Source organism: Hippocampus zosterae, chromosome 4 (genome assembly GCF_025434085.1).
Source record: "Hippocampus zosterae strain Florida chromosome 4, ASM2543408v3, whole genome shotgun sequence".
NCBI lineage: Eukaryota > Metazoa > Chordata > Actinopteri > Syngnathiformes > Syngnathidae > Hippocampus > Hippocampus zosterae.
In genome coordinates, this window is record NC_067454.1 from 9,953,034 (window position 1) to 9,964,805 (window position 11,772).

The following is an 11,772-nucleotide window of genomic DNA, read 5'->3' on the forward strand; positions in this document are numbered from 1 at the left end:
TTGCGTCACAATCGTGGGACAATACGGCGTCTTCTTTCTTGTAGTTCCGTAACTCCCTTCAAATGCTCATGGAAACCTTGAACGCCACCACTCCGCACTACGTCCGCTGTATCAAACCCAATGACTTTAAGATGGCTTTCTCGTGAGTTGCCCGCTTTCACATCAGTAAAAAGCAACAAAGAAAGCCATTTTTTAAATAATCTTGTTTCTGTAAAATCTGTGAATTGTCTTGATTGGCAGGTTTGATCCGAAACGTGCGGTGCAGCAACTGAGAGCTTGTGGCGTCCTGGAGACGATCCGCATCTCTGCTGCCGGTTTCCCGTCCAGGTACTGAAAAGATTTCTGCAAACGTCCTTGCTTGACAAGCATATGCTATTTAATGCCAAAATGGATTGCAACTATGAGTTGGCTCATTCACGAAGCGTGACATGATGTCTGTGGGGAGTTGAGCTCCGTTTCATGTTATGGCACAACCTCTGCTGGTGGCTATATTCTGCTCATTACATTGCTGGCATGCAAACAGACAATTCCACAAAACTCCATCCCACAAAAATATTTGGGAAAACGATAACTGATAATTGAATAATTTAACTGTCCAGAGTACCAAGTAAAGTGTCCGTCCGTCACTGGTTGTTTTTCACAAAGTCGCCCTAAAAATATTTTCGAAATGACATATAACTCTTTAATTCTACAAGTCGTCTTTTTAAAATTAGGTCCCGCCTACCAAGGACGTACTTGTACGTCTAAGTGTTTGGTTTTTTTTTTAGTCATAGGGAGGGTCTGATGCAATCTGTGAATGAGAATAAACCATTAGTATTGTAAATCATGTAAAAAGCGACCAGTAGGTGGCAGTGGTGCCTCACATGCTTGAAACGCACGCTTTTACAAAAAGCTTTTTCTCAGTTTTTTGCCTAGGAATCGCCATTTTCATGAAACTTAGCCATTTTGTAATGCCGATTGCTGAAGAATGGAATAAGATAGAAACAGATTTTTTTTCTGCTGAAAGAAGCGAGTCCAAACTTTGTTTTGTTTATATAGCGTTAGAACCTAATATTCTGTGGGCCTTGCAAGATCAGTCAAAATCCAGTAAAATGCTGGGATTCAGGGGGGTTGAGCCAGGGAAAATGGCTGAGATTGAATGAGTTAACCCATTAAAGAAAAAAATAAAATTAATACCTGTACAAATAACAGTCATGGGTCACGAATGGTGTGGTAGTCCATTCATTTGACTTTGGTGCATACAGCATATGCATTTACTGTACTTGAAAAGTAAAAAAAAAAAAATCTGTCCATGATTTACAAAAACAAGTTCAAAGAGGCTGTATGTCTAGCTGCAAGTGTCATTGAAGAATAAGCAATTGTATTGTATGTTTGAAATATTGTTTGTTTCGAATTTGGTAATTATTTCGCATACCATTTGAAAGCGCTTGTTTGCTGATTCTGCTTGTGTGCGCACTTCAGATGGACATACCAGGAGTTCTTCAGCCGGTACAGAGTGCTAATGAAGCAGAAAGATGTTCTCTCTGACAAGAAGTTGACATGCAAGAACGTTCTGGAAAAGCTCGTGGAGGTCCGCCTTACAAACTTTCCCTCTTCTCAAAGCATCCATCTCTCCGTGATCTTTCATGCTCCCTTCTTCTACCAGGATCAGGATAAGTATCAGTTTGGCAAGACCAAGATCTTCTTCCGGGCCGGCCAGGTGGCCTACCTGGAAAAGCTGAGAGCCGACAAGCTGCGCGCCGCCTGCATCCGCATTCAGAAAACCATCCGCTGCTGGCTGGCGCGCAAGAAGTACCTGCGCATGCGCGACGCGGCCATCACCATCCAGAGGTTCACCAGAGGATACCAGGCTCGCTGGTGGGTCACTCACATGTGATCTTTATACAACTTGGAATATTTCCGTCATTGTCTCATCTCCAATCGGGCCTTTCTCATCTCCAGCTTGGCAAAGTTCATGCGTCGCACGCAGGCCGCCATCATCATCCAGAAGCACCAGAAAATGTACGTGGCGAGGAAACGTTACCGGCAGAAGCAGGCGGCTGCCTTGGCCATACAGACTATCCTCAGAGCTTACATGGCCCGCCAGAAGTACAAAGCGGTAAAGCACGCGCATACAACAACGCACATGATCAGTGCTGTCAAAAAGTATTTTTCACCTTAAATGTTATAACAGCGCATTCAATTCGATTTAAATCCAGACTCGGTCACTCCAAAACCTTCATAAAACATTTTTTGGACATATATTACTTTTTAAAACGATGGGCCTGATAGGTAGATTTATTTCTAAATCACCATCTACAAACGGCATGGATGTAACTTGGAACTGCACGGATACAATTAGATGCACGTAAGACTTCAGCGTGACAATGACAACTGCTTTTGATATCAAGGGCCAGAGATTTATTGTTTAACTCAGTCAGTACCAGCCAATTCTGGACCTAGTCTGAAAAGACGTTTAAAAGCGTCTTTGGGAGTGAATGAGGTTCTTAGCACATTTTCCACTAGTTATCCCCAAAAAATGGTGCACACAGCCATAACTGATATGCTTATGCCACCATGATAGCAAGTGAAGAAAAATATTGCGGCATCCAACAATGAGAATAAGGATAGGAGTAGTGGTGTCCGGTGGTCAGGCTTAGCATAGAGCTTATGCCAAATAGCCAAACATCGATTTCGTCTAGCGACAGCACTTTGCCTCAGTCATTTGGAGGTTCACTGGCTACCTTAAGGCAGGCCTGTACAAAACTAGAACCATGCGGGTACTGCAAAATTGAGTGGGGGTTTTTTTCCATTTTTTTTCTCTTTCATCCCATGTGCCGGCATCTGTAGCTTCTGCGCCAGCACAAGGCGGTGATCATCCAGAAGCACGCCCGCGGCTGGCTGGCTCGACGCTGGTACAAGCGCTGCCTGAGCTCCATCGTGTACCTGCAGTGCTGCATCCGCAGAATGAAGGCCAGGCGCGAGCTGAAGAAGCTGAAAATCGAAGCCCGCTCGGTGGAGCACTTCAAGAAGCTCAACAAGGGCATGGAGAACAAGATCATGCAGCTCCAGAGGAAGATCGACGAGCAGGTCGGGGGTCGTCGCATCATCCCGGATTTGTGTGTGTGTGTGTTTTGTTGTTGGGTCTGACTTTTAGTGACCCATCATCAGAGCAAGGAGAACAAGTCGGTCAACGAAAGACTCGCAGGCTTGGAGAACACCTACGCTACGGAGAGCGAGCGGCTCCGCGGGGAGCTGGGTCGCCTGCGAGGCGTGGAGGAGGACGCCAGGAGCAAAGGCAACCAGGTCAACTGTCTCCTGGAGGAGCTGGAGAAGCTGAAGAAGGAGCTGAGGACCACCCAGCAGGAGAAGAAGACCATCGAGGACTGGGCGCAGTCGTACAAGGGCCAAATGGAGAAAGTACGTTCGGATTCGGTGACTTTCCTCCTTTTTGCTAGTCCTGCTTGTCACGAGTTGTTTGTGTCCCGAGTTCCCCCACTCGCCGCTTCCTCATTGTGCGAATCATAACTATTTTTGGAGAAAAATTCAATTTCAATGATGGTGAAAATAATCATTCTTTGCGGCCTCGGTAGGCATCCCCTAAAAGTGACATTTAGTTGAAACAAAGAGTCTCGGAAGTGGATATCAAACTAGTTTCCCTTTTCATTCATTGATAACCAAGAGGAAGAAGCGACTCAAACTTAAATATGAAATACATTTGAGCAGATTAGTCAATTCATCGATAGAATAATCAATCATGAAAAAAGGTTTACAGTCAGAAATTTTTTTTTTGGTCAATAGACATCAGTAAAGTGATCCCTTTATTCCCCTCCCCTCCCACCTTAGAATCCTGTGAAGGTTACGTGACAACATACATGTTTTACTATTGCACCCAAGGCAAACATTTTTTCCTTCAATTTAGCCGGCTCCGAGAAGCAGGGGGCATTGGGCACCGAGTTGCCCCCGTGCAGGTGAGCACACAGTATTGTGCTTGTGTTTTAGCATCCAAACGCCAGTCAGGTGCAACAATTATTGGGACATCGTACACAATTCTGATCTTCTCGGGTCTAAACAGCACCACAATGGATCGGCCGTGAAGCAAACGAGATTTGATTGAGCTGCAGACTTTCAGCTTTAGTGTGAGAGTGTTGACATCCAAATCACTCGAATGGTGCAGGAATTACAACCATTTGGATATGTGACTCCCATTTTCTTGATTGGTGATCTAAACAAGATTTCTAATCAAATGCATTGTGGTGGTCTTTCGGACCAAAACGATGAGAATTGTGCCAGTGTCCCAACGACATATGGACCTTGACTGTATGGAAAGCATTTCTTATGCTTTAGTGATTCAGTTCGGATTCCTCCATGTGGTGATAAATAGCTGTAGCCTAGTCAAGTAGGACCTTTAAGTAGAAATACGAATAATTGCTTGGAGCCGAGTCTTTTTTTGGGGCCTTCGTGGCTTCGGGGGCCAGATTCAGCTGTTTCAGAGCAAGAAGCAAATGATGATGATGTTTCGTAACAGGATTTCTTCATATCAATTCATACCTTTTGGAATATTTAAATTTTCACGAGATCGCGTATTTATTCATTTGTCTAATTTACGGACTTAGAATTGAAGTTCACAGGAATGAATTTTTACTAGAAAAAACAGGTCCTTTAAAGTTGATAAAAATCCATAAAGAAGTCAAATTATGTTCTTAATTGTCCTTAATTTTCAGGGAAAGCCTCTAAAATTCAATAAAAATCCTTATTTTAAAAATATTATTCAAAACTAAATTGAAGTTTTATATTTTCCAAATTAAAATATTTCTTAGTGTACTTTATTTGAGAATGAATTCAAGTTCTTTTTCATTTTTTACCTAGGAAAATGTGTTAAAATATTCCAGTTTAAACTTTTGAAATGGTTCAAGCAAATTAAAATAGGTTTTTACTTCAGTAACTTGAGTCATGTGAAACTGATATGGAAAACTCATGGCTCACCCTGTTTGTATGTGTTCCACACACGCATACATTTTTCTCATTAGCTTTCTTGGCCTTAACCAAATATGGCCAAGATGTAATTTCTGGATCTTTTGCGTGTTAGATGGTATCAGAACTGAAGGACCAGAACGGCTTGCTGAAGAAAGAGAAAGACGACTTGAACAGGTTGATTCAGGAACAGAATCAGCAGATGACAGGTGAGATTTCGAAGTTTTGCAACATACGGCCCGAGTGCCGTAGGTGGATCCCGGGAGCATTTAACTTTTTTTTTTCCCGTTACTTCCCAACCAATTAAATGTTGTCCGCCGTACTTGTTTTACTTGTCACAGAGAAAATGGCACGTGCGATTGTAGCGGAGACTCAACAGCTGGAGACCGATCTCAACGAGGAGCGCTCTCGCTACCAGAATCTCCTGACCGAACACCTTCGCCTCGAGGAGAAATACGACGACCTCAAAGAGGTGCGTGACACTTTTTTTTCCCCCCTCCTCACCACCCCAACTCACTTTGACTTGGATTTTTTTTAGCACTTTTCCAAGACTGGCCACAGGAGAACGGATTCCACCCACAGCAGCAACGAGTCAGAGTACACCTACAAGTCAGAGTTCGCCGAATCGGAAGAAGGTTCCCTTGCCGCAGAAGTACGTCATTGGTTCTTCCGAGAAGTCTAGTCGATCTCGACTCTCATGTCAGGGAGTTCACATTTTAATGGCTTTTCTTGCAGGATTTGACTCGAGGAATGGATACCTCGCTCACGCTCAAACTGCAGAAGCGACTCACAGAGCTGGAGCAAGAAAAGCAGTCGCTGCGCAATGAGCTGGAGAACAAGGAAGAGCAGTTTCAGAGGGCCCGAGCCAGGGTACACGTACACACTTAACACGGTACACGGTTAATAGAACAAAATAAATCGTAATGTCGTCCTTGGCTCATTGTTTTAGGATGAATCCGAGTTCAAAAAGGCGCGCGGGGCAGAGTTGGAGTACGAGTCCCTCAAGGTGAGTTGTTTAAAGCTTTCTCTGTGCACTTTTATTATTATTTTTTTTTTACGGTAAGCAAAAGTCCAACACTCTGGGCTTCTTAGCGTCAGGAACTGGAGTCGGAGAACAAGAAGCTGAAGCACGACCTGGCCGAGATGAGGAAAAGCCTGCTGGGTAGCGCGGCATCGAGCGCCGGCGCGCCGGGCTCTCCGGCCTACAAGGTTCTCCTGGATCAGCTCAACTCCTCCTGCGAGGAGCTGGAGGTGCGCAAGGAGGAGGTGCTGATTCTGCGCTCGCAGCTGGTCAGCCAAAAAGAAGCCATGCAGCACAAGGTAGACTCGATGTCCAGTTGATTTGAGTCGATCTGCCACTTCATGTTTACGTGTGCCATACTAACGCCTTCTCACCCATGTCGGCTGTTCGTCCGATCATTTCGTCCATCCTCTCGGCCACTTGATTAGGTAACCTGCGCAAGACAAATGACAATTTATTGTGGTTGCGGTTTGAAGTCGAACCGCTGTCCAGCTGAACGCTTATGTGACACACGTAGCGTACACGAATATTGATGAGTGGTAAAATATGGATGAATCATAAAACATTTGTCAATATCGGTGTAATGGATTGACAATCGTCACACGTTTTTTTTTTCTTCAAGTTCTGTGGCGTGGATGCTTTAATCCCCAAATTCAGATGGATGCATCGTTTACTAATGAAAATGTCATCATTCAAAAACGAATACCATTACGTAAAATAGGAATTCAACATATAGGTCATTTATTACAGAACCATGCTAATAATAAATAACACATTTTATTTTCATAACGTGAACACATTTTACGTAAATATCTGAACAAACGCCCGGTTAAATTTGGTGTGAACATAATCTACATTAGTATGTAAAAAAATAGAAAATCAAATGAATGTGAAGACATTTTATAATGCATTTGCCAACCACAACAATCTTCTTGGCTTGCGAAGGTGTACTCAATGAATGTTTACGGCTTCAGTATGACGTTGAACGTATTCCTCATATCCATGAACCTGCTCATGAGCTCTCGTGTGTTTTGAATGTTTTTGGTTGCGCCCTCAGTGTCTAACGCTCCTGTCTCTCTACCTTCTCTCCTCCATCCACGCGTTTCCACAGGATGAGAAGGTATTGTTTCAACCACCGCTTGTCTTGCACGAATGTCAACATCACAAGATGTTACTTTGTTATGTACGAAAGCCACGTTTACACAATGGTACCGTTATAAATCTTTAGGAATGCAATTTTGAGATGAGTAATTATCCCCTTTCAATGTGACAATAGACCATTTCTCAGTATTCCTTCTCTCTTGTCCGTTTTAGGAGACGATGACAGAAGTGGCCGTCCACGTGGAGGACATTTCCAAACTGAAGGACGCTGATGAACTCAAACAAGCCTACATCGGCCTCAAAGACACTAACAGGTACTCCCCCTCAACCCTCCTCTTTTTTCAGCGTTGGATTTTTCCAACCCGCCATATCATTCGTTCAGTCACTGACGACTGAACGCCAACTTGTCCCGTGCAGATCTCCCAGGTTTGCATGTAAGCGGCTGGAAGTCAGACATCTGCTAAGTAGGCTCAGGTAACAGATGAGGAGGTCCATGCATTGTGGTAGGCGAGCATCCGTGGCCACGTGGAAATAGTGACTCATACTTACTAATTCCAAACTATCAAGATTTTTTTTTCTGGCTATCCTTAACTCATTCAGTACCAGCCAATTCTAGACCAAGTCTGAAAAGACGTTTAAAAACATATTTGGGAGTGAATGAGTTAACGGCATGTCCGAATAGAGGTTACCGAGGTTGTTGTCTTCCAGCTTCCAAATAGCATTTTCCAGCACTTTGTGAAGACAGCGACACATCTGCTCATTGATGTGACGTCCTCATCCAAAACGTGCAGCTGGTTGAGCGCAATAGGAGTTGTCAGCCTCACTGTCAAGGAATGCGTTCTGCATGAGCCCCTTCTTATTTCTATTTTGCGAAAAGGTGGACGGCGCAATTGGATTCATTCAAGGCAAATCCGAACAATATGAAGTACACCTGCATCTCAAATAAAATCCAATTCAAGAGCGATATAAAAAATATACACATATACATATATATTCTAGTGAGCTCGGTTAGCAAGGGAGGAAATCCCATCAAAGCTAAGCACCATTACTTTCAGTATAGGAAGTATTTTGTGGACAGATTTTGTTTTGGACCTGATTTGATTTTGCAGGTGTACCTAATAGTGAGTCTGTTTTTGCATTGCACAACCACGTGTCCCCCCTGTTGTTTTGTTATTCACCATCCATCATTGTGTTTGTCATAACCCTATTTTTACACAGTGGGCCCGTGCTTAAAACATGCAACAGTGTGCTTCTCCCCATTTCTTTCTCACAATTTGGTTTGTCCTTTTTTTTCTTCTTTTAGTCACATTCAAACTAACAATTCCAACACAAGCAAACTGCGTCAAGGGGACATTGAAATAACCTCTATATAACAATACGAAATAATTTTCTCAAATAAGCACCTCAGCTTCGCGCCTCCTTTTTGCTTCCTCAAGAAGAATTTAAGTTGGATATTCAATAATGAAAAATACAAATACCTAAATAAACCAAGCAATAAAAATACAAATTAAAATATGATTAAGAAATACACATTACAAGAGTGAATGGATCCAATACACATTAAAAAGTTATGAAAATGATACAAATATCTATGTACACAAGTTTTTATTTATTTATTTATTACCGGTTTGTATTCTGAGTTCCGTTATTATAAAACATTTTACATCCATCGTGAACGACATCTTTGCTAAACGTTATTGATTCAAAGAATTATTTTTCTAACTCGTGGAAAGAAAGGCAAGTTTCAAATGTTGGGAGATTTTTGTTTTAAATTTATTAATTCATTCTGACCCATTTGTACAAGTTCCTGATATTGATCAATTATCAGATTGTACTGTGCGAGGATACTGCATTGTTTTCAAAATACATTAAAACTATAATGCCAATGTATTTCTAATAAAATGGTGGAGAATAAACACATTTCATTGTAATTATTTTAATGTTTTTTAATGCATTTAAAAATATAAAAATAATTTCTATTACGTTATAAAATTGTGCATTATGCTCTCTGTTATCTCTTCTGATAAATTCCTCTGCATTTGAGTGAACCGAACTGATCTAATCATGCAACACGGACAACACTGTACGTGATTTCTGACCTTTAAAATGAAGTCAATGCGCCGCAGTCACACCAGTAAATCGTAATCGCAATGTCCATTAACCTCACCCTCCCTGCATGCTTTCATCATGTTCATTGTGCATTTCATGTTCCCTTTTTTGTTTGTTTGTTTTTTTTTGTTCCTTGTGTGTTGTGTGTCGGTCAGATCGACTGCTCCAGACTTCCAAAAGCTGAATGAAGACGGGGAGCTGTGGCTGGTTAATGAGGGCTTAAAGGAGACCGTCAGGTGTAACTGTGTGACCTTTCTGCATTCTACTGAACACTCGCGGATAGCATAACTAGATCACTCGCCATCACCCTTTCAGATCTTCTTCGTATAAATTTGAAAACGCCATATTCTTGCTCACGGATGGTGGTCAGTGAGTGTTTGTGCCGCAAATGATATTTCATATCAACTTCTGAATGAAAGCCAAATACAGAGTGTGCACGCGTAGCCGCGTGTTTGAATGAGTCGGCGCGTGACCGTGTTTGTGTGATTATTTGGCACTGATTTGGTCCATTAGTGAGGAAATGTTCTCAATAAGGAGGAAGTCGATGTGTCATTTCTAAAAACTAGCATTTGATTTGTGCAGAATATCAGGTGATGACTGAAAAAAGTCCCTCTGAAGTAATCTTGAACTGGTTCTGCTTCTCTCGTCACACTTGGAGTCTAATTGGTCTTCTCTCATCCCTGTTGTGTTGTTTCCCCGCTTAAACACCCCTACACCTCCATCTTGCCTCACATCATCGTCCCGCTCCCCACTCCTGCGTCTCGTCTCCCACCGCCCTCCTGCCCGCCAGGCTCCTGGAGCACCAGCTGCAGACCCAGCGACGGAGTTACGACAGCGAGGTGGAATCACTGCGCGGCGAGCTGCAGAACGTCAAGGAGGAAAACAACCGGCAGCAGCAGCTCCTGGCACAGAACCTCCAGCTGCCTCCGGAGGCCCGCATCGAAGCCAGTCTGCAGCATGAGATCACCCGGCTCACCAACGAGAACCTGGTACGCTGTCAAGTCGAGTGGGTTTTATTTATAGCGCGCCGGTTCACAGCAGACGTTATCACAAGGCTCTTAAAACATTGAGCGGGTCATGAACGGCAGGACTCATGCTTTCGACGTAAACGGCACAAAGAAACCAAACGAGCCCCACGTGAGCGAGCAATTTGGAAAGGAGACAAGGATAAACCCTCTCTCAGGAATAAATGTGAAACGTAGCCCAGAGGAGAGAGAAACCAGGCTAGAGGGTTTGAGGAACGAGAGAACGGATGGACACAACAACAGCCATAGCAAGAGCAGGACTTGACACAAGATGACAGCAACAACGATCCCGTCCGTTCTTCACCACCGCCAACAACAGGCGGATAAAGGTGAAGGTTCAATTGCACCGTCGCGGGTTCCGCCTCCAGAAATGCGGCGCACCAGCCATAGGAGAGAGAATAATTAGCACGGGTTTGGGCTAGGACTTTCAAGATAAACACTGTGAATTTAACTACATTTATAATTATTATTATTAGTATTTGTCCATCCATTCATTAGTTAAACCATTATTGTTAACATGTTTTATGAACCTCTGAATGAAATCCAATCATCAGGATTTACGTATTTTTATGATTTGGGTGTCAGGCAACACACAATTCAAAATTCTCCTTTCACAGCATGAAAATATATATTTTTAAATAGAAATTTTACATAACTTTTAATCTAAAAAACAGAACATATGTTCTCCTTGGGCTTTAATAATTGATGGTTATTTTAACTTCTCAAATGTTGACGTAATCTACGAAAACACAAATTCATGCAAAAAAAAAAAAAATTAAAATTCCAAAATAAGACCTCAAATTGTCTTTGGAAAGTAAAATATGATGTTGTGACAAAACGTACACTTCGCCAGTCCTATTTTTTCTTGGTGTTGCACACTTTATAAAAGCCTGCATACATTTAAAAAAAAAAGGTTCCCAAGAGATCGCCGCCTCAAACGCGCACGCGCACTCTGTGACGTGTGGATGGTGTCACCTGACAGGAGCAGGCGGCCAACGACCCTACAGCATCCCGAGAGGCGCGAGTCATCATTTTACGCCGGATGGTTGTATGTACAGACTGCGTGTGTGTGTGTGTGTGTTTTCTATGTGTTCTGCACGAGGGTTCGAACTAACAGCCGTTTTGTTTTTTCCTCCAAAAGGCTGAATGTGTCTAACGCTATAGACCGCAATTGCCTTACTTCACAGTGGAGCAACTATGCACCTTTATTTTTCTTCTCCTTTAACTGCCAACAAGTCCCGCTAAAATGTTTTTCCTTCCCAATCAGCCGAGCAGCTCTCGTTTTCATCTGAGAGCAAACGACTTTTTGCTTTGTCTTTGGCTTGTTTGTCTCGAAGGAAATGTTTGGATTCTGAATTCATGACTGGGTGGGACATCCATGCCGGATCACCCTGTGGGTTAAACCAACCGGAATTTGATTTGAATGAAACTTGTTGTACTTTTTGATCGAGGTGGCACAACAGAAAAATCTAATTTTATGTGAGAGATTACATTTCATGGAAAAAAAGGTCATGTGATCCTTAAATTCGTTTTAACCCTTTCAGGGACAGCGGATACTACAGT

At 42.7% G+C, this 11,772-nt stretch overlaps 1 protein-coding gene across 1 annotated transcript in view; it reads left to right on the plus strand.

Annotated features, from left to right (window-relative positions):
* Positions 1-11,772, plus strand: part of myo5aa (myosin VAa) — a 35,224-nt gene that overhangs the window by 17,930 nt on the left and 5,522 nt on the right. The window contains exons 16-32 of the mRNA XM_052062831.1: positions 45-142; positions 241-327; positions 1,462-1,570; positions 1,646-1,857; positions 1,942-2,098; positions 2,830-3,069; positions 3,151-3,399; positions 5,069-5,162; positions 5,295-5,425; positions 5,492-5,605; positions 5,689-5,823; positions 5,903-5,959; positions 6,046-6,273; positions 7,289-7,389; positions 9,340-9,420; positions 9,975-10,173; positions 11,192-11,257. Coding sequence (XP_051918791.1) covers positions 45-142; positions 241-327; positions 1,462-1,570; positions 1,646-1,857; positions 1,942-2,098; positions 2,830-3,069; positions 3,151-3,399; positions 5,069-5,162; positions 5,295-5,425; positions 5,492-5,605; positions 5,689-5,823; positions 5,903-5,959; positions 6,046-6,273; positions 7,289-7,389; positions 9,340-9,420; positions 9,975-10,173; positions 11,192-11,257 — 2,358 coding nt within the window. The remainder of the gene's footprint in view (positions 1-44; positions 143-240; positions 328-1,461; positions 1,571-1,645; positions 1,858-1,941; positions 2,099-2,829; positions 3,070-3,150; positions 3,400-5,068; positions 5,163-5,294; positions 5,426-5,491; positions 5,606-5,688; positions 5,824-5,902; positions 5,960-6,045; positions 6,274-7,288; positions 7,390-9,339; positions 9,421-9,974; positions 10,174-11,191; positions 11,258-11,772) is intronic.